We start from the raw sequence: 25,667 nt of genomic DNA, 5'->3' as shown, positions 1-25,667 counted from the left end.
CCACCCCCACCCCCTGGGGACCAAATTTGACATTTCTGCACTGCCTCCAAATCAAAGCTATTTCATTCTATGATACTCTCTCATGGGATGTTTCAGTAGGCGATTGTTCACAGCCATTTGCAATAATGTTTACAAATACTGGTATTTTCAGTACAAAAGGTAAGATATAGTTATATTGATTTTGGTGTATGTTTTTCAGTCAATACGCATATTGTTTTTCACTCAGTGGTGTCATATACTACTCAACACTAACGTATGTTTTTCAGTCCATATGGATATTGTTCTTCACTCAGTGGTGTCATATACTACTCAACACTAACGTTTCAATACATTTGTGTTTTTCTCCTTTCTTACAGACAATCACTTCTCAGTAACTTCGTAAATGGGACCTAAGAGGCAACGTTCTACAAGTGCAGATGCACATGCAATACAAGTACAACAAAAGAGACAAAGAGAGTCCTCAACAGAGAGAGAAGCTCGACTTGCAGCCCAGCGAGCCAGATAAGCACAACTGAGATCAGCTCAAACTCCTGCTCAAACACAAGCACGAATTGCTGCACAGCAGACCAGACAGGCACAACTGAGATCAGCTCAAACTCCTGCTCAAACACAAGCACGAATTGCTGCACAGCAGACCAGACAGGCACAACTGAGATCAGCTCAAACTCCTGCTCAAACACAAGCACGAATTGCTGCACAGCAGACCAGACAGGCACAACTGAGATCAGCTCAAACTCCTGCTCAAACACAAGTGCGAATTGCTGCCCAGCAGACCAGACAGGCACAACTCAGATCAGCTCAAACTCCTGCTCAAACACAAGCACGAATTGCTGCACAGCAGACCAGACAGGCACAACTGAGATCAGCTCAAACTCCTGCTCAAACACAAGCACGAATTGCTGCACAGCAGACCAGGCAGGCACAACTGAGATCAGCTCAAACTCCTGCTCAAACACAAGCACGAATTGCTGCACAGCAGACCAGACAGGCACAACTGAGATCAGCTCAAACTCCTGCTCAAACACAAGCACGAATTGCTGCCCAGCAGACCAGATAGGCACAACTCAGATCAGCTCAAACTCCTGCTCAAACACAAGCACGAATTGCTGCACAGCAGACCAGACAGGCACAACTGAGATCAGCTCAAACTCCTGCTCAAACACAAGCACGAATTGCTGCACAGCAGACCAGACAGGCACAACTGAGATCAGCTCAAACCCCTGCTCAAACACAAGCACGAATTGCTGCACAGCAGACCAGATAGGCACAACTCAGATCAGCTCAAACTCCTGCTCAAACACAAGCACGAATTGCTGCACAGCAGACCAGACAGGCACAACTGAGATCAGCTCAAACTCCTGCTCAAACACAAGCACGAATTCCTGAACAGCAGACCAGACAGGCACAACTGAGATCAGCTCAAACTCCTGCTCAAACACAAGCACGAATTGCTGCACAGCAGACCAGACAGGCACAACTGAGATCAGCTCAAACTCCTGCTCAAACACAAGCACGAATTGCTGCACAGCAGACCAGACAGGCACAACTGAGATCAGCTCAAACTCCTGCTCAAACACAAGCACGAATTGCTGCACAGCAGACCAGACAGGCACAACTGAGATCAGCTCAAACTCCTGCTCAAACACGAGCGCGAATTTCCGCACAGCAGACCAGGCAGACAGCACTCAGGGCTGCAGAAACTCCAGCCCAGACAAGAGCACGACTTGATGCACACCGCACCAGGCAGACAGCAGTGAGAGCAAGCAAGTGGCAGAACAAGAGGCTTTCTGCCTTTCAATATGACTCCTCCATCAACTATGAAGGTGATTCTATTGTTCACATAGGTGGAATGTATGTCATCTGTAAACACTGTAGAGCAAAGAAGTGGAAGGCTGAATCACCTGGAATGTGTTGTGCTGGAGGCAAAGTGCTTCTCCCACCCTTCACAGAACCACCCGAACCACTAAAGTCACTTTTAGCTGGCAGCAACAGAGACTCCCACCATTTATTGGCAAACATACGAAAGTACAACTCCTGCTTTCAAATGACCTCATTTGGTACGACAAGCATTGTGCAGCAACAAGGATGGATGCCAACTTAAAGGTTCAGGGACAGGTTTACCATTTGGCTGGTTCGCTTTTGCCCTTACCTAATGAAGACCCAAAGTTTCTTCAAATTTATTTCCTGGGTGATGAGCAGCAGCAGGTACAGCAGCGCTGCAGAAATATTACAACTGTCAGAGAGGAAATTGTGCTGGCCCTTCAGCAGATGCTCCGTGCTCATAGTAATTATGTTAAGAGTTTTCGCACTACTTTGCATAATCTAACACAGCCAAACTGGAAAGTAATCTTCCATGCTGACAGAACTCCAACAGGACAGCATCCACGGCACTTTAATGCTCCTACTGCTTCGGATGTGGCTGTCCTCATATCTGGACAAGAATTCAATCGGCGAGGCATCATTCTCCAACAGCAAGATGACAAACTGATTCGTATTTCTGAAACTAATAAGGCCTATGATGCCTTGCAGTATCATCTCATATTCTGGAAAGGCGAGGATGGATATCACTTTGAACACCAAAGACGTGATGGAAAAAAGTGTCTGCCAATGACTTATATTCCTACCGAATTATGGTCAGACAAATGGACAGTCATATTTTGCGATATGGTCAGCTCTTCCACCAATTCATTGTTGACATGTATGCCAAGATTGAGTCTGAGCGATTGTGCTACATCAGACACAACCAGAAGAGATTAAGAGTGGAAAGCTATGTTCACCTTAGAGATGCTGTTGCAAATGATGGTCATGCTGCCAATGTTGGACAGTTGGTTATACTGCCCTCTTCCTTCACAGGGGGTCCTCGCTACATGCATGAGTACACACAGGATGCCATGACTTATGTTCGCTACTATGGTAGACCTGATGTGTTTATCACTTTTACCTGCAATCCGACATGGCCCGAGATCACAGCAGAACTTATGCAGAACAGCCCAAGACAGTCATGATCTTCTTGCCAGAGTGTTTCGCCAGAAGGTTATTTCACTTATGAATCTCATCACAAAAGGTGCTGTTTTTGGAGATTGCAGATGTTACATGTACTCCATTGAATGGCAAAAGCGTGGATTGCCACACATCCACATTTTAGTCTGGCTTAAGGATAAGATTCGTCCAGCTCAGGTAGATGATATCGTCAGTGCAGAGATTCCAAATCCTACTGAGGACAAAGTATTGCACGAAGTAGTGGTGAAGCACATGCTCCATGGTCCCTGTGGTCACATCAACACTCATTCTCCTTGCATGAAAGCAGGAAAATGCACAAAACGATACCCCAGACCTCTTCTTACAGAAACTCAGACAGATCAGGATGGATATCCTTTGTACAGAAGAAGAAAGCCAGGTGATGGGGGCTTCACCATTACTCTCAGAGTGAAACAACAAGAAATTGTCATTGACAACCAGTGGGTGGTGCCCTTCAACCCTCTCCTTTCATGCATCTTCAAATCACACATCAATGTTGAAGCATGCTACTCAGTCAAGTCTATCAAGTATGTCTTGAAGTACGTCAACAAAGGTACTGATCAGGCAGTCTTTGGTCTGCAGAGAGAGGAAACCAAAAATGATGAGGTATCAGCATATCAGATGGGTCGTTACATCAGCAGTAATGAGGCTGTGTGGCGTATTCTCAACTTTCCCATTCACGAACGCCACCCCAGTGTTATGCATCTTGAGATCCATTTGGAAAATGGGGAAAGAGTTTACTTCACAGAAGAAACCGTGCTGCAGCGAGCCCAGCAGCCACCTCGGACGAAACGAACTGCATTCTTTGATTTGTGCAAACAGGATTCCTTTGCTGGAAGTCTTCTCTCCTGTGAAGTGCCCAGATATTACACCTGGCAAGAAGGGAAAAAGGCATTTCAGCCAAGAAAGCAAGGTGCAACAATCCCTGCACACCCTCACATCAGATCCAGTCAAGTGGTAGGTCGTGTCTACACTGTTCATCCCAGCAACTCTGAGTGCTTTTATCTCAGACTCCTCCTGCACAACATTCATGGTCCAACCTCATTAAAGGATCTCAAGACAGTTGCTGGATATGTCTGTGCAACATACCGTGAAGCTTGCCTGAGAAGAGGTCTCTTGGAAGATGATGCACACTGGAACAGTACCTTGGAAGAGGCTGCAGTCTTGCATTCTCCAAGCAAGATGAGGAGCCTCTTTGCTATCATTATCTGTGCCTGTTCACCATCCAATCCTGAGCAACTTTGGCATAATCACCAGGACAGCATGACAGAAGACATACTGTATCAAGCACAACAAGAGTCAAAAAACCCCAACCTGCAGTTTACCTCTGCTATGCACAACCAAGCACTGGTACTCATTGAAAATACTGTACAGTCCATGGCTGGCAAGGATCTTCAACAGTGTGGACTGCCTGCTCCTGTACGAACTGAACCTGCAACTCTCAGTCGAGAGATGCTTCAGGCAACCACCTATGACATTCAACAGCTGCAACAGTATGTCCACCAAAATGAACCACTCTTGGTTCCAGATCAAAAAGAAGCTCATACAAGGATCAAACAATTGTTGACATCTGACTCGGGTGGAATTGTTTCCTTGATGCCCCTGGTCGAATAGGCAAAACGTTTTTGATCAACTTAATTTTGGCACAAGTTCGTTCACTACAGCAGATTGCTATGGCAGTGGCCTCATCTGGAATTGCTGCAACTTTGCTCACAGGTGGCAGGACTGCTCATTCTGCCTTTAAGCTGCCACTCAACCTGGCCCACAATGAGAGTCCTGTGTGCAATATTGGCAAAGGATCTGGACAGGCACAGGTTCTAAAGCAGGCCAAGCTGATAGTATGGGATGAGTGCACAATGTCTCACAGACTTGCATTTGAGGCTCTCGATCGCACCTTACAGGATCTCAGAGGTAACGCTAAAATCATGGGTGGGGTCACACTCTTGCTCTCTGGAGATTTCAGGCAAACTCTACCAGTCATTCCAAAGGGTACACCTGCTGATGAGTTGAGAGCATGCCTCAAAGAATCCTATATTTCGAGACGAGTGGAAAAACTCCATCTTTCTACCAACATGAGCATTGCACTTAATAGAGATGTCTCAGCAGGCCAGTTTCCAAAGTTTTGCTTCAACTGGGCAATGGTCGGCTACCAGTAGACACTGAGACTGGAGATGTCACAATACCCCCAAATTGTGGAACAATCATCAACACATCTGAAGAAATGATATTAAAGGTTTATCCTAGCCTCTCACAGAATTATAAAAACCATGCGTGGCTTTGTGAACGTGCCATCCTTGCTCCCAAAAATGACATTGTGCAGGATATTAATGCCACCAGCATTCAACAGCTACCAGACCAATCCACATGGTACAAGTCAGTTGACACTGTCGTTGATCTTGACGATGCTGTCAACTATCCAACAGAGTTTCTAAACTCTCTTCAGCTCACTGGCGTTCCACCTCACAATCTGCAACTGAAAGTGGGAGCCCCCATTATGTTGCTCCGAAATTTGGATGCACCAAAACTCTAACGGTACAAGACTCGCTGGCAAAACTCTTATGCCCCATGTGATCGAAGCCACCGTTATGACTGGTTGTGCCAAGGGAGAGGATGTTTTTATTCCACGGATTCCCATCATCCCAACAGATATGCCAATTCAGTTCAAGCGTCTTCAGTTTCCAGTGAGACTATCATTTGCTATGACCATCAACAAGTCTCAGGGACAGTCTCTCAAGGTTGCTGGAGTTGAACTGACAAGTCCATGTTCCTCTCATGGTCAACTCTACGTTGCATGCTCACGTGTTGGGGCAAGCACACATCTTTTCATCAGAGCACCAAACGGTAGAACAAGAAATGTTGTCTACCCCAGAGCTCTTGCTGACTAAAACACATGTCTGTTAATATCTTACCGAGGCAGCGCTGGTGGCCCAGTGGATCATGTGCTTGCTTGCCACGCAGACGATCCGCGTTCCAATCCCAGCAGCGGCAAAAATTTGTGAAGCCACCAAATGTGGCCCGTTCTGAGATATAGTCCCTAAATGGATTGAACTTGGACCTAAATCACCAACTCACTCACTCTTTTTTAACTTAAATGACTTAACTTATAGCAAGTTCTTCTGTTATGTACATATAATTACATACAACATGAACTACATAACAACATGCTATAAGTCAAGTCATTTACTTTCTACATATTTGGAACCCAGGCAACCCCGCGTACCTTTGCTAGCAACATATAATAAAGAGAGCGGGAGATAAAATGGGGGGGGGGGGGGGAGAGAGGGAAGCACAACAGTAGAGAACAGGGACATTTTTTTTTTTTTGTATACAGAATCGAGGCTCGTGAAAGAGCTAACATTTATCACACAAACAAATCAAACAGACAAACAAAATATATAAAAAGAGGGAGCGGTAGACAAGATGGGGAGAGAAGGGGAAGCACATAAACACAACATTTGAGAGCAGGGACATCGGGAATGTGTGGGAGGGAGACTTCCAGGAAAGAAGTTGGTATTTCAAAAAAGTGGATCTGGGGTGAATTAACGGGGGTAGAAAAGATCCAGGTTTTGGAAGTGGGAAGATAAGATGGTGGTGAACAGCTGTTTTAAAGACCTGGAGGGAGGAGTGGGATTGAAGAGAGTAAGGGAGTTTGTTCCAGAGGCCAGAGAAAAGGGGAATGAAAGAGGAGTTTCCTGAGTTTGTTTGTTTAATTGTCCATCAGTCACCTGCAGGACGCAATTCTATACTGATCTTCAAGAAACCTAACCAACTGGTGGAGCTATTCAAAAGGTAGAAGTCTATTGTTTTTGAGGTCGAAAATTCAAAGGTCACATAAAAGCATCAATTTTCATCTGATTGATGTGGAAGGGAGATCTGTGGGAGATCTGTGGAAGGGAGAGGGCTGGGGTGGGGTACACGGGATAAACAAGATGGACACTACAGGGACTTTCAGGAAAGAAAACGAAATTTGAAAAAAAAGGTGCATTTTGGGTGCATTCACAAGGGTAGAAAAGATCAAGGTTTTGGAGGGGGAAAGATGAGAAGAGATGTTGGTGAACAGCTGTTTTGAAGACCAGGAGGGAGGAGTGGGAGATTGAGGAGTGTGTGGAGGTTTGTTCTAGAGGCGGGAGAAAAGAGGAACGAAAGAGTGAAGGTGAGCAGAGAGTCTTGATTTTGACAGTTTCACCAGAAGAGGGTTGCTGACAGATATTGTGCGACCTGTCGGAATATTTGGGGGACAGAGCACAGACAGAGCAGGGGCAGCTAGGCCGGAGAGGAGTTGGTAGAAGACAGAAAGACCACCAACCTGCATGCAGTAAGTGAGTGAAAGGCCCTCAGAATCACGTTCATCACGGGAGATTCCAATGATTCTAAAAGCCTTGGTTTCTACAGCGTGAAACCGAGCTAGGTGTGAGGCAGGAACACCAGCCCAGAGGGGAAAGCAGTATTCCATTGAGCTGCGGATGAAAGCTTTGTAAGTGGTGAGGAGCTAAGAAGTTCCCAGAAAGGACTTCACATAACGGAGGATGCCCAGTTGGCGAATGGCTTTGGAGGCCAGCTTGGAAATATGGTTTTCCCAGAAAAGATCGTGGCAGATAGTGGGACCCAAAAGCTTTAGTAACAGACCCTCTTCGAGAGGATTGTTGAGAAGGTCAATGTGAGGGTTTTCCAGACGGTCTTTACGGGGAGACATAGTGAGACTGTGAGATTTGTCAGGATTGGAAGACATGTTCCACATGTTTGACCAGTTTGTGATTTCTTCCAGGTCTGCAGAAAGTGAAGAGGCTGCAGCCTGCCGATCTGAGGGCTGGGATATGGAGCAGTAGAGAGTGGAGTCATCAGCAAAGGGAAAGAGAGAATTTTCCACAGGGTCAGAGAGATCATTGATGAGGATTTAAGAAAGCAACTCCACCACCAGAACACTTCCTTGAGGAACTCCAGCCTGGACAGGAAGAGGAGACAAGAGCATTCCATTCTGGGCCACATGTTCATTGTAACCAGAGAGGAAGTCCACAAGCCATACATAGAGGTTTCCATGGATACCATAAGAGGAGAGGTTGGTGAGCAGGGCAGGGTGCCAGACCGTATCGAAAGCACAAGATATGTCAAGGGAGACTGCTCTGATTTCCTGTTTGGCACTGAGGGCCTCCATCCATTGTTGAGACAGCAGAAGCAGCATGTCCAGAGTCGAGTGGCCTGGTCTGAACCTAAATTTATGATCAGTGATCATGCCATTGGAGAAGAGGAAGGATTTAATATCGGAAGCATTGCAATGGATTCCATTACCTTGCTGATGATTGGGAGCAGGCTGATTGGTCTGTAGTTGCAAGGATCTGTTTTTGCACCTTTTTTGTGTAAAGCGGTGATGTTGGCTGATTTCCAAGCAGATGGCAGATGACCCTGAGCAAAAGAGGGTGAAGGGAATAGAGAGAGGGTGAGATAGAGCGGCAGAGCAGGATTTTAGGACCCGTGGGCTGATGCCGTCTGGTCAAGTTGCAGAATTGGTGTCGAGGTTTGATGAACTTCTCCACCTTTTCAGGAGAGAAGGACAGAGTCCAGGAGCAACTGTGTACGACTGCGTTAGGTGGGTACAGAGAGCGATGGGTTTGAGACAAGATTTTGAGGCAAACACGGAGTTGAGGCATTCGGCTTTTTCATGTGTGGTGTCAGCTGTGTAGCCGTTTGAGGTAAGGGAGGGGATAGATGGGGGAACAAACACCAGACACAGATTTGACCAGACACCACCAGGATTTGGAGGAGGGAGACAGGTTTGGCAGTTCAGTCTTGAGAGTAGAGAGATAGTGCTTCCTGGCACTCCTGAGGGTAGACGCACACTTGTTCCCAGCTTTGTGAAAGGAACTGAGATTACCTTCAGTTGGATTTGTCCTCCATGAAGCAAAGCAAGTTGTTTCAGGGCAAATACCTCACCAGAAGATTCAGTGTACCATGGACGGGAGGAAGGGTTTGACAACTGATGATGAGATGGGATAAATGTGTGCATGAAAGAGAGCAGTTTGCTTTGAAATAATTCCCAGGATGAGTTGATGTCAGAGGCAGTAGAGATGGGAGACCAGTCCAAATGATTGGTGGCTGCTTGAAGACCATGCCAGTCGGCCTGAGTGAAATGCCAGACGTGGTGATGCTGAGGAGGTTCTCTGAGAATGGCCAGAGAGATGTCCACTTTAACAAGCAAATGATCAGATTAACCGATTGGAGCAGAACAGCAGACATTTGCAGGGAAGTTAGTCATAACCAAGTCTAGAAGAGACGATGTACTGTTGACTGAGATCTGGGTAAGGAAATTCACGGATTTTGTCAGTCCCAATGAGTCACAGAAGTCCTTTGCCGGGTTTCCATGACTGGTGCGAGAGGTACCCACACCCAGCCAGCTGGCATGATGACAGTTGAAGTCGCCACATATGAGGAAGAGAGAGTTGGGATTAATGGGTATAAGTTGGTCCATGTTGTTGGACAGCGAGATGTAAATGGAGTAATCACTGTTTGGTGGATGGTGCAGAACACATGAACAAAAGGTGGGAGCGGGGGGGGGGATGGGACGGGGTGGGGGGGGCGCCATTGCTCGAGGTACTCATGGGGTTTTGGAGGTGAAATAGCAGTGCATGGAGAGTGAGGAAGAGAGTTTTTCATAAAGATAGCAACTCCACCACCAAGACGAAAGGCTCAGGTCTATCATAGCAGAGGAGGGATACCAAGGCATCAGAGACATCTTGAAGTAGCAAAGTTTCTGTTAAGCAGATCAAGTCTGGTTTGTCAGAAGCAACCTGTATGGAGATATCAGTCAGGTTTGAGCGAAGGCCCCGGATGTTTGAGGTCCATACCGATAAGTAAGAAGGAGGAGGATCATCGGATACAGGGGAGGGGAGGGAAGGGGTTGGGTAAAATGAGGGAGCGGATGAGGTAGGGGGAGCAGTTGACAGTGTGTCGGAGATTGCAGAAGACTTGAAATATAAATTTACCATTTGAGTTTTGTCATCAAATTTTCAAAAAAGCTTTATTATGATAATATGGAGAAGGAAAATTAATAATTCGGTCAAAAAGTCAAAAGGTCAAAGCTCAGCGTCACATAAAATCGTGAATTTTCATCCAATTAACCTGAAATTTAAAGAATTCGCATATCAGGTCACTGAATTGGTTCACAAATCAAAAAGGTAGGAGTTGATGGGTTGTTTTTTTTAGATCAAACGGTCAACGGTCAAGGTTGCAAAAATCATCAATTTTCATCCAATTGACCTGAAATTCTAAGAATTTGCATATTAGGTCACAGAATTGGTTTGCCAATCAAAAGCTACAAATTGATTTGGGTTTTTTTAGATCAAAAGGTCAAAGGTCAAGGTTGCGTAAAATCACCAATTTTCACCCAATTTTCCTGAAATTTTAAGAATTTGCATATTGGGTCACAGAATTGGTTCACAAATCAAAAGCTAGAAGCTGATTATTTTATTGATCGAAAGCTCAAAGGTCAAGGTTGCATAAAATCATCAATTTTCATTTGGTATTTTGTTTTAACTGTTTTCGTTATTTTGATCATATGGAAGAAGAAGAAGAAGAGGAAGAAGAAGACACTGAATACAAACGGACGCGGACGGGCTTTGCATTTTCCGATGATTTATAGTTTCTTTTGCTTGAATCAAACTTTAAAATGTACAGCTTTTAATTGCAAGATCTTTGTATTGAGGTGTGTTCAAAGTGTTTTGCTTAAATTTCAGCGTTGCTCGGTCAATTGATCGAAATTGCAAAACTCAAAACAGGAATCACAACACAATGTACTCGTGAGAAAAGATTTTACGTCTCTATAATTTTCTCATCAAAGTTCATGATTTCACGAGCATGCCATTGTTATCTAATTGTTTGTTTTCCATTGCCAGAGAAGGTGAATATTACCTTACGATTTCGAGATCTGTTGAGACATTTCCAATGTGATGGCAAAATGATCTCTTCCAAATCTAAAATCTTTTGTGTTACGTGAACACTGAACATGGCATAATTGGAGGTTGAACCCTATTTTCAAAAAACTGGAGTAGATAGATGAGATTATTCTCTATTTTTTTCACTTTACATCAACATATGAAAGTAATGCACCATTACGCAGCAGAAGAAGAACCACCTTTCGAGGCCATTTTTACCCACAGAGCTGGTCCCCTTTTTGAAGCAATGTTTTATGGCCGGATGCCCTTCCTGCCACCAACCCATATTAGTCACCTTTTGCGACAACCAGGGAATTACCAGTGAGCTGGTGCTCAATTTGCTGACCTCGGAGGGAAGCCAGGCTGAGTCAATTCCCCTGGCGTTAATTCAGCGATCGACCGGGATTTGAACCGAGGATCCGAGGATCCCAAGCCAGCACCCGAACCACTAAGACATGTCTTTGCTTTGCTTGTCCCTAATTACCTCCACCACCGAAGGTGGACGCAGGTTACGGTTTCACCCCTGTTTGTTTGTCAGTTTGTGAGTAGGATATCTCAAAAAGTTGTGGATGGATCAGGACGAAATTTGCTGGAGAGGTTGGGTATAAAAAAGGACGAAATGATTAGATTTTGGTGAAAATCCAGATCCGGATTTGGATTAGAGAGTGATTCTTTACCATTGAGAGATATGGCAAAAATATCCCCCCCCCCCCCCCCCCACGCCTCCTCTCCCCAAGCCCTCTCCCTCCCACAGATCTCCCGATGTCCCTGCTCTCAAATGTTGCACTTGTGTGCCTCCCTCTCTCTCCCCAACTTGTCTCCCGCTCCCTTTATTTTATGTTTTATGTGTCAGTTTGTCTTTTTGTGATTAATGTTAGCTCTTACACGAGCCTCGATCGTGTATACAACAAACAAAAAAAAACGATGTATCTGTCTCCCTCCTCCAAATCCTGTCTGGACAAATCCGTTTCTGGTGTTTGTTCCCCCTCCATCCCCCCCCTTACCTCAAATGGCTACACAGCTGACACTATACATGATAAGGCCGAATGCCTCAACTCTGTGTTTGCCTCCAAATCTTGTGTCCCAAACCCATCTCTCTCTGTTCCCACCTTACCCAGTCGAACCCAACTGCTCCTGGACTCTGTGTCCTCTCCTGACAAGGTGGAGGAGTTTTTGTCAAACCTCGACTCTGATTCTGCAACTGGACCAGACGGCATCAGCCCACGGGTCCTAAAATCCTGCTCTCCTGCTCTATCTCACCCTCTCTCTGTTCTCTTCAGCCTCTCTTTGTCAATGGCTGCCACGTCAGTTTCTTTTGTTTTGTATCTAAACCTACATCTTTTGTTCGGGCTGGTTGGATAGCTTCAACTGCTCCTGGACTCTGTGTCCTTCTCTCCTAACAAGATGGAGAAGTTTTTGTCAAACCTCGACTCTGATTCTGCAACTGGACCAGACGGCATCAGCCCAAGGGTCCTCAAATCCTGCTCTGCCGCTCTATCTCACCCTCTCTCTGTTCTCTTCACCCTCTCTTTGTCAATGGCTGCCACGTCAGTTTCTTTTGTTTTGTATCTAAACCTACATCTTTTGTTCGGGCTGGTTGGATAGCTTCAACTGCTCCTGGACTCTGTGTCCTTCTCTCCTAACAAGATGGAGAAGTTTTTGTCAAACCTCGACTCTGATTCTGCAACTGGACCAGACGGCATCAGCCCAAGGGTCCTCAAATCCTGCTCTGCCGCTCTATCTCACCCTCTCTCTGTTCTCTTCACCCTCTCTTTGTCAATGGCTGCCACGTCAGTTTCTTTTGTTTTGTATCTAAACCTACATCTTTTGTTCGGGCTGGTTGGATAGCTTAGAGGTACGCACACCTGCCTTGAACTTATCTAGACTGGGTTAGAATCTCGACCCAGCTATAAATTGTCAACCCGGTGTTTCGCGTGCAGGGTGACGCAACAGAATCTATGCCATCCATCGAAAATACTGTTACAGACGCGGGTTTTAGATGTTATATTGACCGAGCGGTGGTGTATTTAACCGCGTCCGAACAGTTACTCCCCGATTAGAACCCGATTCCACCCGACGTTGACCAGATCGCCCCACAGATATTCAATCGGGAAATCTCTAAAGCGACCGAAAGAGAATGAAAAAGAAGAAGAAGAAGAATACGGAGGAAGAACAGATTTATTATACACACACAAGCAATGGATGGAAGAAGCAGTAACACAGCGAATCATTAACTTACACTATTCATTTTTACTTAACCCCAAGACAATGAGTAGGACAGGACGTTCACACTTACACAGGGGATAATGCAGGCAGGTAGGGCTTGAGATGGATTGCTTGAGAGGGAGGCAAGGTCGGGAGGCCGCAGCTCACAATTCCTCACGGTTTTGGCGGGAAACCCTCCGTCGTGTATCCACTGCGGTAGACGTCACGCGCTGGTTCGGCACACCTGCTCCTCTTCTTGGGGTGGGGCCGTCTCCCTCCTTTCAGCGCGTCTCTCCAAAGCTGGTTTCCTTGCCGAGTACCTCTCCTCTTTGGCTTGGAGCGTTTCGCATCTCACCTCTTGGTGCAGCCTCTTTGCTCATCTCCCAAGGCCTCTCCAAGTCATCTCGCAGCTCATCTGGTAAAGCAGTCCCTTACAGTCGCTTTTATCACCTCGGGCGAAATCAAGCCGCCGGCTCCCAGGGCACGCCTACCGGGTCGCTCACCGCGGTGTTGATTGGCTGTTAGAGCTGGTTCACTCCTTCCCTCTTATGACGAGGTGGAGACACGCCTTTCTTCCCCAACCCTACCTCGTGGCCAATGGTGGTTTGAAGAAAACCGCCCAAAATGCGGAAGGCAATTGGAAGGGAGGTTTTGGGGAAATTGGAAGGGCCTACGCTTATTTTGTTTGATACAATGCAAAGTCAATCTAGTGGGAAACACATATTTAGCCTACATGGAATAAGGAAATACACTATTTAAAAGATATATCGTGACCTGCGTGTAAGTTTCATGGAATTAACTAGGAGGCCGGCTACGACCATTATTTACATTACCAGGGTGTTACCGTACCTTTTGTAACGTTCACATTGTAACGTTTTCACATTCGTTACACTTCCTCCAAAATTGTTACACTTCTCAAAAACCGTTACACTTCTCAAATTCGTTACACACTTCTCAAAATCGTTACAATACGTTTAGTCACAGGATCCGTGTGCCAGCACTTGTCTTTGGTGGATGTCAACGACCTGTGATGTCTTTTGCAAATACGAGGTGAGTTATCCCTTGCACTGTGACCAATTTCCAAATTCTAGCACTTTCAGTCGAACGTCAGGCCTCGCCGGGTTGTTCGTCCTTCCTTTTCTTTCGTGTAGAGCACCTGGCTTCTGGTTGAACATCATTTGCCAACCAAGTGTGTGGCTGTGCCACTGATGCAGTGCACCCTGTAGTTCAGAGAAAGAATTTGTAATTTGTTCAAGGTGCCGGTGAAAGCTCACTGACTCTTTGCAAAGGACACCGTGGGATCTTTAATGTCCACCAACTAATGCTAGCAGATGGGTCGCCAGGTTTGAGGTCCATCCGAGGGAATACCATGAATGCTCATGAAGAAAAGCCATGTCCGAAGCAAACACATAATTATCTAAACGGACCACTGTTACTCCTTTTCCATGATGCAATTAATTCACCATTGCTGAATCCTACTATGAATTTGCAATTGGTCACTCGTGAAATCCCTGGGATTGGTTGGAGAGGTTTTTCAATGAGTAATAATAAAAGAGAGAGAGGTGTGTCAGTCAGTCAGTTGGAGTGTCATGGTGTCTCCTCCATAACTCCAAAACCATGAAACCTAGCGGCCCGAAACTTTGCATGTCGACTAAGGCCAACTCCAAAGGAGTGCATGAATGAAAACTGGGGTTTGGGCGTGCTTAAACACCCCTTTTAAAGATAATTAACAGCCTTATTAAACACAGACAATACCCTTAATCAGCCCGCGTTCACCTCGCAGGGGGCTTAATCAATTCAGCCTAATCAAAAGTTCCTTGCCTTGAACAAATGGTAATGGTTTCTGTACGATATGGCTTCATACCTAAGAATCGCTGTATACATCGCTAAGCACTAGCCAAGCCAGCCATTCCTTATCAACCGATGTTTGCAAGCCATGTGATATAGTAGACAGCGGTGTAATTGCCTCTTTTGCCGTTTTGAAAACTTAAATTACAAATTGATATTCAAGACAATGTTAAGGTGAAAAAGTTTCATTTTGTTTCTTCAATGTTTTGTTTTGTAAGGTTTCTTCAACCGTTTTGTCGGAGTGCTTGCTTGAGTGCTTAAGCCACTTGGCGAGTGCTTTACAACCTTCAGTCTTTACAAGCTTCAATGGTGATACTGCGACTTGGTTCTCGGTGGAGACGTCCCCGGAGTTAGGAAGGGAAAATAAATTAGAAGATTAGAATGAGTAAAGCAACGATGCATTCAAGAGAGAATTTTAAAATGTTTTCAATGGCCACAAAGCAATGAATCCCCGCACCATGGCAGGATGGCCAATAAGTACGCACACTCGCTCTGAGTTGTCTAGCCTGGGTTTGGTTCCTGACCCAGCTATAAACTGTCATCCAGGTTTTTCACAGGCAAGGCGATTTTTCAATGTGTGTGTCTTCCCTCAGATGGACGTTGAACTGGGTGTCACATCTGCTCGATCCTCCCCCTTCCCCCCTCCTCACCCTCTCACCGCCTCACTTTCTCTGATCTCCCCCCTCTCTATCTCGCTCCCACCCCTCTCTCTCTCTCTGGCCCCCCCCTCCTTCCATGCTCACCCCCTTCCTAGCTCCACCCCATATTTGCCCCCCCTCCCCCACACTCCTCCCTCCCTCTCCCTCCCCCCTCTTCACTCAGCCATCTCCTTCCCCTCCTCTCTCTTCCCCCATCACCCTCCCTCTCCCCTCCTCTCTCTCCCTTTCGCTCGCTCCAACCCCTTCCTCGTAACCTCCCTCCCTGCATGACTAGCGACATGTGTGTTGAGTTGTCGCTCTCGCCACCTTCCTAGTTGCCCCTGTTCCTCGCTCCACCACCCCTCCTCATTCCCTCTCCCTACCCCCCTACTCTCCTCTCTATTCCCTTCATTCTTTCTTTCTCTTTCTTTCTTTCTTTCTTTTTCTTTCTCTCTCTCTCTCTCTCTCTCTCTCTCTCTCTCTCTCTCTCTCTCTCTCTCTCTCTCTCTCTCTCTCTCTCTCTCTCTCTCTCTCTCTCTCTCTCTCTCTCTCTCTCTTTCTCTTTCTCTTTCTCTTTCTCTTTCTCTCTCTTTCTCTCTTTTTTCTCTTTCCCCACCTCTCTTTCTCTCCAACTCCCTCCCTCTCCCCCCTCCTCTACTCTCTATCCCCTCCCTCTCTCTCCCTTCCCTCTCCCTCCCTCTTCCCCTTCCCCATCTCCTTCTCTCCTACCTCCTCTCTCTCACAGCCCTCTCATTCTCCCACACCTCTCCTTCGCCCACACCTCTCCTTCGCCCACACCTCTCCTTCGCCCATCCCTCTCACTCTCCCCCCTCTTTCTGTCCCTCTCTTAGTATTCCCACCAGCAAAGCGACGGGTGGTATTTGCTAGTGTGTAATAAAACAGAATTGAGAGCCTTGTTTTTAACGGCATTGTCTTTCCAAAGAGAAGGAATTTATTGAATAAAAAGGTTTTCCAGAAACCAATCTTCCAAGACGCCAACAGTGCTTTCGGAAGATGAACAGTGAGTGTGTTGTGTTTATATCAAAATATCGAACAGGCATTATTGGAAGCATTTCGAAGATTTTAAAACATAGATAAACGAGATGGTATTCATAGAATACTTACCCTGCGCAGTAAACTCGTTGCGAGCCAACTCTTCTGTTTTCGAACATTTTTTTCTTTGATCCAATATGGCTGCCAGACCACGTGAGCGATTACATCATAAATTTATATCCTCTAATATAATTGTTGCATAGATCACGCTCAATACATTTCAAACTGATCAGACTAAGCGTTGTTCCTGTCGAATTATGACGTCATCGTTAACAGCACCTATTCCCCATATGGAGCTCTTTACAATGAGCCATGTTTCATTTTTTTCCATACAGCGGTTTTGGAGGTGCAACATTTTTCGGTTTTTCCAAGATGGCGCCTGTACCACATGACATATGACGTCGTAATTATCATTAAAATATTCCACAGGAGGACGCGCTCCTATGGTAAAAATTGTGTCCATCAGAACAACAGTTGCTGAGAAATTTTTTTCCAAATGATCGGATAAGTGTTGTACTTGTCGAATTACGATGTCATAACGAAGGCACCGATGACATCATCATTAACATATCTTATTCCCCAAGGGGAGGAGTTGACAATGAGCCCTAATTCAATTTTTTCCCATGGAGCGGTTTCAGAGATATAGAAGTGCAACCTTTTTCGATTTTTTTCCAAGATGGCGCCTGTACCACGTGGCCTATGACGTTATAATTATCATTAAAAAATTCCACAGGAGCCGCACATATTCTGAAAATTTCGTGCCCATCGGTCTAACAGTTGCAGAGGAATTTTTGTTTTATTCATACTGATCAGATCAAGTGTTGTACTTGTCGAATTATGACGTCATAATTAAGGCAACGATGACATCACCATCAACATATCTTATTCCCTATGGTGAGTACTTGACAATGAGCCATGTTTAAATTTTTTCCATTGAGCGGTTTGGGACGTAGAGGTGTAACGTTTTTCCAAGATGGCGTCCATACCACGTGACCTATGACGTCATAATTTTGAATACAAAAATTCTACAGGCGGAGGCGCTTCTATGGTAAACTTTCGTGTCAATCGGACCAACAGTTGTCGAGAAAAAGATTTTTTTTTTTTTTTATGCAGACACGGCACACATACGCAACTGAATGCTTAACCCCGCTTTTCGCTTCGCGAGCGCAGGGTAATTACCAAGGTTTTTGAAAAAGAAAGTTTGCAATCAATGCGTAATACATTAGCAACAACGATGTATGGTATTGAAATTGGGTTTGTTACAAAGACCGAAATAAAATTGACCGAAATTCAAACAGAATTCGGTATTCGGAATGGCAATGCCCTCCAAAAGTGCTGTTCATGATTACAAAATGTGTTTTACGAAAAACGGAACACTAATGTAAATGCCCAAGGCCATTTCATGTAGAATGTTCAATCGACCCCAAATGCTCCGGACATCAAACCTTTAAGAATTGTTGGACTTGTGTGTCCTCGTTCCACCCGTCAATCCCATTCTATTATGCCTCCATTTTGTGCAGACCGCATCCAGTATGTTCACCCTCTGTGCAAATGAGCATTCCATCTATTAGTATCCCAGATGTTAATCCACTTCTCGTGCATCAGCAGGAGTCCTATGGATGTGTTTTTGGTTGGTCAAACCGTCGTAGGTCCATAGGGTCTTAACCCCAATCAGGCCGGGGGATGGGGAGGATGGCGCAGATTTTTTTTTTTTTTAATTCTCATATTTTCGCAGAATTCTTGTTCTCATGCTGAGCTTTCATGACTTTTTCTGTTAAAATCTTCCACACATTTTCATGCAAATTTTATAAAAATTGCATCTACGGTTGCCTCGGAATCCGCCCCTCCCGCCCCCCTCGGACCTACGCCCCCCGGCTTTGAGAAGGTCCAATATAACCCGGCCTGATTAGGGTTAAACACGTCGCCTACAACGCACCACATCAACTTCTGCTCTGATTATACTGAATTCGTGGTACTAATGATGGATTCTTGATGTTTGGATGAGTGGATCGAGGGATCAATGTTGCCCAAGTGTTCTTGAGGAATGTGGATGAAAGGACATTTAGCTTGATGAGGGATGAATTGGACGAGCAGGGAAAGGAGAATAATTGATACTTTTCACAGATAGAATTGTTGTGCGCATCTCTAGTTGGTCTCGGAACATTAAGTCAACCAAAAAATGCGGACGGTTAGGGTTAACAGCTATTACGGTTAGGGTTAACATCTATTATGGTTAGGGTTAACAGCTATTACGGTTAGGGTTAACAGCTATTACGGTTAGGGTTAACAGCTATTACGGTTAGGGTTAACAGCTATTACGGTTAAGGTTAACAGCTATTACGGTTAAGGTTAACAGCTATTACGGTTAGGGTTAACAGCTATTACGGTTAGGGTTAACAGCTATTACGGCTAGGGTTAACACCTGTTATGGTTAGGGTTAACAGCTGTTATGGTTAGGGTTAACAGCTGTTATGGTTAGGGTTAACAGCTGTTATGGTTAGGGTTAACAGCTGTTATGGTTAGGGTTAACACCTGTTATGGTTAGGGTTAACAGCTATTACGGTTAAGGTTAACAGCTATTACGGTTAGGGTTAACAGCTATTACGATTAGGGTTAACAGCTATTACGGTTAGGGTTAACAGCTATTACGGTTAGGGTTAACAGCTATTACGGTTAGGGTTAACAGCTATTACGGTTAGGGTTAACAGCTATTACGGTTAGGGTTAACAGCTATTATGGTTAGGGTTAACAGCTATTATGGTTAGGGTTAACAGCTATTACGGTTAGGGTTAACAGCTATTACGGTTAGGGTTAACAGCTATTACGGTTAGGGTTAACAGCTATTACGGTTAGGGTTAACAGCTATTATGGTTAGGGTTAACAGATATTACGGTTAGGGTTAACAGCTATTACGGTTAGGGTTAACAGCTATTATGGTTAGGGTTAACAGCTATTACGGTTAGGGTTAACAGCTATTATGGTTAGGGTTAACAGCTATTACGGTTAGGGTTAACAGCTATTACGGTTAGGGTTAACAGCTATTATGGTTGAGGTTAACAGTTGTTATGGTTAGGGTTAACACCTGTTATGGTTCGGGTTAACACCTGTTATGGTTAGGGTTAACAGCTATTATGGTTAGGGTTAACAGCTGTTATGGTTAGGGTTAACAGCTGTTATGGTTAGGGTTAACACCTGTTATGGTTAGGGTTAACACCTGTTATGGTTATGGTTAACAGCTGTTATGGTTAGGGTTAACACCTGTTATAGTTAGGGTTAACACCTGTTATGGTTAGGGTTAACACCTGTTATGGTTAGGGTTAACACCTGTTATGGTTAGGGTTAATAGCTGTTATGGTTAGGATTAACAGCTGTTATGGTTAGGGTTAACAGCTGTTAAGGTATGGGTTAACAGCTGTTATGGTTAGGGTTAACACCTGTTATGGTTCGGGTTAACAGCTGTTATGGTTAGGGTTAACAGCCGTTATGGTTAAGGTTAAAACCTGTTATGGTTATGCTTAATAGCTGTTATGGTTAACACCTGCTCGGGTTAGGGTTAACAGCTGTTAGGGTTAGAGGTGACAGCGGTGAGGGTTGGCGTTAAGACCTGCTAGGGTTAGGATTAACAGCTGTTAGGGTTAACACCTGCTAGGGTTAGGATTAACAGCTGTTAGGGTTAACACCTGCTAGGGTTAGGATTAACAGCTGTTAGGGTTAACACCTGCTAGGGTTAGGATTAACAGCTGTTAGGGTTAGGGGTGACAGCTGTTAGGGTTAGGGTTAACCGCTGTTAGGGTTAGGGGTGACAGCTGTTAGGGTTAGGGGTGACAGCTGGTAGGGTTAACCGCTGTTAGGGTTAGGGTTAACCGTTGTTAGGGTTAGGGGTGACAGCTGTTAGGGTTAGGGGTGACAGCTGTTAGGGTTAGGGGTGACAGCTGTTAGGGATAGGGGTGACAGCTGTTAGGGATAGGGGTGACAGCTGTTAGGGTTAGGGGTGACAGCTGTTAGGGTTAGGGTTAACCGCTGTTAGGGTTAGGGTTAACCGCTGTTAGGGTTAGGGGTGACAGCTGTTAGGGTTAGGGTTAACCGCTGTTCGAGTTAGGGTTTTTTTTTTTTGGTTTTTTTTTTGTATACTGAATCGAGGCTCGTGAAAGAGCTAACATTTATTTCACAAACAAATCAACCAGACAAACAAAATATACAAAAAGAGGGAGTGGAAGACAAGATAGGGAGAGAAGGGGAAGCACACAAACACAACATTTGAGAGCAGGGAGAAGTGTGGGAGGGAGAGGGCTTGGGGGCAGGAGGCGTGGGAAGGGGGGGGGGGGGGGGATGGGAGAAGTATAAAACACAAGGGGACCGAAATTAGCGGGGGTAGAAAAGATCAAGGTTTTGGATGGGGGAGGATAAGAGATGGTGGTGAACAGCTGTTTTAAAGACCTGGAGGGTGGAGTGTTATGGTTAGGGTTAACAGCTGTTATGGTTCGGGTTAACAGCTGTTATGGTTCGGGTTAACAGCTGTTATGGTTGGGGTTATCAGCTGTTATGGTTAGGGTTAACAGCTGTTATGGTTAGGGTTAACAGCTGTTATGGTTTGGATTAACAGCTGTTATGGTGAGGGGATAACAGCTATTATGGTTCGGGTTAACACCTGTTATGGTTAGGATTAACAGCTGTTATGGTTAGGGTTAACAGCCGTTATGGTTAAGGTTAAAACCTGTTATGGTTATGCTTAATAGCTGTTATGGTTAACACCTGCTCGGGTTAGGGTTAACAGCTGTTAGGGTTAGAGGTGACAGCGGTGAGGGTTGGCGTTAACAGCTGCTAGGGTTAGGATTAACAGCTGTTAGGGTTAACACCTGCTAGGGTTAGGATTAACAGCTGTTAGGGTTAACACCTGCTAGGGTTAGGATTAACAGCTGTTAGGGTTAGGGGTGACAGCTGTTAGGGTTAGGGTTAACCGCTGTTAGGGTTAGGGGTGACAGCTGTTAGGGTTAGGGGTGACAGCTGGTAGGGTTAACCGCTGTTAGGGTTAGGGTTAACCGCTGTTAGGGTTAGGGGTGACAGCTGTTAGGGTTAGTGGTGACAGCTGTTAGGGTTAGGGGTGACAGCTGTTAGGGTTAGGGTTAACCGCTGTTAGGGTTAGGGGTGACCGCTGTTAGGGTTAGGGTTAACCGCTGTTAGGGTTAGGGGTGACAGCTGTTAGGGTTAGGGGTGACAGCTGTTAGGGTTAGGGTTAACCGCTGTTAGGGTTAGGGGTGACAGCTGTTAGGGTTAGGGGTGACAGCTGTTAGGGTTAGGGGTGACAGCTGTTAGGGTTAGGGTTAACCGCTGTTAGGGTTAGGGGTGACAGCTGTTAGGGTTAGGGGTGACAGCTGTTAGGGTTAGGGTTAACCGCTGTTAGGGTTAGGGGTGACAGCTGTTAGGGTTAGGGGTGACAGCTGTTAGGGTTAGGGGTGACAGCTGTTAGGGTTAGGGTTAACCGCTGTTAGGGTTAGGGGTGACAGCTGTTAGGGTTAGGGTTAACCGCTGTTAGGGTTAGGGGTGACAGCTGTTAGGGTTAGGGGTGACAGCTGTTAGGGTTAGGGTTAACCGCTGTTCGTGTTAGTGTTATGTTAACAGCTGTTGGGTTAGGGTTAGCAGCTACTTCTCATTGTAAGTGCATCGCATACATGTGACAAGAAATCAATTATTATTGTTATTATTATTATTATTATTATTATTATTATTATTACTACAGCAGAAGCTTAAAATCAAAATCCTCACTACAGACTTCATCTGGATCTGAAGCAACAATCTCCAGGATATAAATCCGGTGTTTTCACCACTCGGGCACTATCGCGCTCATTACGACCTGGCAGGTAATATTCATTTACCTAATCTGGGGCACGTTGGCTGAAGTTCGAACTTGGTGAGCAGCAGGAATGATTGGCTTATATTTGTTAATCTGCGTCTCCAAAGTCGGTCTCCTGAAGGGCAAAGTCATCAGCATTGCAGGTGTGAAAAGAAAGTGTTTCGGTTACGACGTCAGCTTATCAAATTTAGTTCTCGGCTCAGCTTGTATTGCGATGAAATGAATTTTATCAGGAAACCTGGAGTAAGATTCAAAAGACGAGGTTACTTTATCCTGGAGATGCTTCTTAAAACTGATGCGGTTTCAAAGGAAATAACAGAAGTCGTTTCATCGAGATACATTGCACATGTTGGAGAGGGACGAGGAGCGGCTGAATGTTTTGGAATGAATATTATGCCAGGGAGGAATAAATAAAACTAGTCTCATGGCAATCGATTACCTCCTCTCCGATTACAAGGAAAACAATTACCCTCACCAAAGGTATTGCATTTGAGTCCGTCTGTCTGTCTGTCTGTCTGTCCGCACAGATTAAATATGATTTTCTCTGCAACCGTTGGTCCGACCGACAAGAAATTTTCACTATAGGTGCATCTCCTCTTATATAAATTTTAAGTGCTAATTATGACGTCATAGCTCACGTGGTACGGGCGCCATCTTGGAAAACTGAAAAACGTTGCACCTCCATATCTCCGAAAACGCTGCATAAAAAAAAATGGAGACATGGCTCATTGTAAAGAACTCTCCATGGGGAATAACATTTTATTCATTACTGATGATGTCATAGGTTCCTCCATTATGACGTCATAAATCGACAAGTACAAAACTTCATCCGAGCAAAATGAAATTTCTTGAGCATAATCTAGGGATAAATAGGTGGAGAAAAAATAATAATGATGACGTCATCGGTCACGTTGTTCGGTTCCATATTTGTTTTAACACAAAAGCCTTAAAACCACTAAAAACACGTCCTGTCGAGGGTCTGCAATCTCCGATTTCTCTTTATTGTTATTGATGGCATATTGATCATGCCATCGGTGCCACCATTATCAATTAGTTGAGAAGTGGACATGTTTCATCCTGGAAATGATGATGTACATTCTGAAGAGTTTCTATTTGAGTTTTTCAACGTCCAAAACATTCCGCAATTCTCAACTTATTGTTTTACCGGTTTTGGGATGTTTCAAGCCAATAATGAATGCTCACCAGCTCACAAATAAATGGAACTAAATGCAGAGGATAGTTTCCTGTTAACATGTGGTCAAACTATCAAGTTAATTACATCTTAAATACCATTTTATTTAGAGAGAAGATGGACATGAAATGTTTAACAAATCAAGTCATAATATCCTCTTTATGCCAAATCCCCAAAAGTTAAGATTCTTTGGCATTTTATCACAAACCAAAAGCTTGTGATACAATTGCGGGTAATTAAATGAGAGTTACGATCACCAATACCTCAACAATCACCAATAAACTCCAATACATTCAGAACTCCGCTGCCCGTCTACTCACCCATTCCCGGACCCGTGACCACATCACCCCCGTCCTTTACAAGCTTCACTGGCTCCCCATCTCCCAGAGAATCCAGTACAAAATCCTCCTCTTGACCTACAAAGCCCTCCATAACCTGGCCCCATCCTACCTGGCTGACCTCCTCTCCAGACACACTCCCACCCGCAACCTCCGCTCTGCTGGTACCAACCTCCTGACCCTCCCCCCCCCCCCCCCCATCTGGACCAAATTCAGATCCTGGGGGGACAGGGCCTTCTCCATCGCTGCTCCCACCCTTTGGAACTCACTACCTCACACCATCAGAGACTCCTCCTCACTCACCACATTCAAAACATCACTCAAGACCCACCTGTTCAGCACTGCATTCAACATTCAACCCACAGCATTTAACCCCTGACTATCACTTCTCCTTCTCCCTCCTTTTGCTTTAAATATTTCCCTATTGATTCTTGTCTTTTTGCAATTGTTGTTTCCATGTTTTGTTATGCATTATGTTTTGCACTCTGTCAAAGCGCCTTTGGGCTTCATGAAAAGCGCTATACAAAATAAATGAATTATTATTATTATTACGATAGCTCCGCAGTCATATAGAAGTTTTGGTGGTTTGTTCTATTCGAAACTGCCAAACCAAACCACACGACGAATGTGAGAAATAACCGTTGGTGAGCAAAGCTCAGCAGAAAAAAAAACTTCTTAATGATGATTATAACGGCTTCCGGAGTTTGGTAAAGAAATCGCCATCGCGTGCACAAACGCGCAGGAAAGCGAATGAATCGCAAATTCGTTTTTATTAGTTTTAAAACATCGTTTAACGCCAACATAGTTTGCAAACGTGAAATAAATGAATACGCTCTCAAATGTGCCATCCGAGGCAGAGTGTGTCCGCCACGTTCGGCACACGCGATCGTTCGCTGCTCTCTGATTGGTTGAATCGTTTTTTGGACATAGCTCGGTAAGTAATTGTCCGATTAATATGAAACCTTGAAAAGGCACATCCTCGGGTCCCCAGCAATATACCTGGCAAGTTAAAAGTATATCGGACCCGTGGTTGTCGAGAAACAGCGGTCACAGACAAACAAACGTACAGACGTACAGACGTACAGACAGAGATTACTGGAATTATAGATAGATTATTACGATAGCTCCGCAGTCATATAGAAGTTTTGGTGGTTTGTTCTATTCGAAACTGCCAAACCAAACCACACGACGAATGTGAGAAATAACCGTTGGTGAGCAAAGCTCAGCAGAAAAAAAAACTTCTTAATGATGATTATTTCCTTTTTGTTATTTTTGTTGTTGCAACTCCAGGAGAATCAGAGTCAAAATTATTCACAACTGGAACTGTACTCGGTAGAGCGCATACCTCCGCCAGGCTGAATAGTTTACATTTTGTAACCCACTGATAGGCCAGATCTGGATTTGAACCTGAACTAAAATCGAATTTGCTTGTTCTTGTCACCTAACCAACTCGTCCACCAAGTTTCCTCATAATCCCTCCACAACTTTTTGAAATATCGTGCTATATATCGTTTTTCGCCCGATCTCTCAATGTTCAAGAATCACTTAAATAATTAAATAATTCTCATATCCGAATCCATATTCAGATCTTCACCAAAA

The 25,667-nt window shown here is 44.9% G+C and overlaps 1 protein-coding gene across 1 annotated transcript; it reads left to right on the top strand.

The window, feature by feature from the left end:
- Positions 1 to 2,559: 2,559 nt before the first annotated feature.
- LOC144892182 (uncharacterized) lies at positions 2,560 to 4,632 on the top strand. The gene is given in 2 exon segments (XM_078777457.1): positions 2,560 to 3,001; positions 3,003 to 4,632. Coding segments are annotated over 2 exon segments (2,001 nt in total). The 5' UTR covers positions 2,560 to 2,630.
- The last annotated feature ends 21,035 nt before the right edge of the window (positions 4,633 to 25,667 follow it).

This window comes from Myxine glutinosa, chromosome 5 (assembly GCF_964187855.1).
Source record: "Myxine glutinosa chromosome 5, kmMyxGlut1.1, whole genome shotgun sequence".
NCBI classification, from domain to species: Eukaryota; Metazoa; Chordata; class Myxini; order Myxiniformes; family Myxinidae; genus Myxine; species Myxine glutinosa.
Note: the sequence above shows the minus strand (reverse complement) of the source record. Positions and strands in the feature narration are given on the sequence as shown.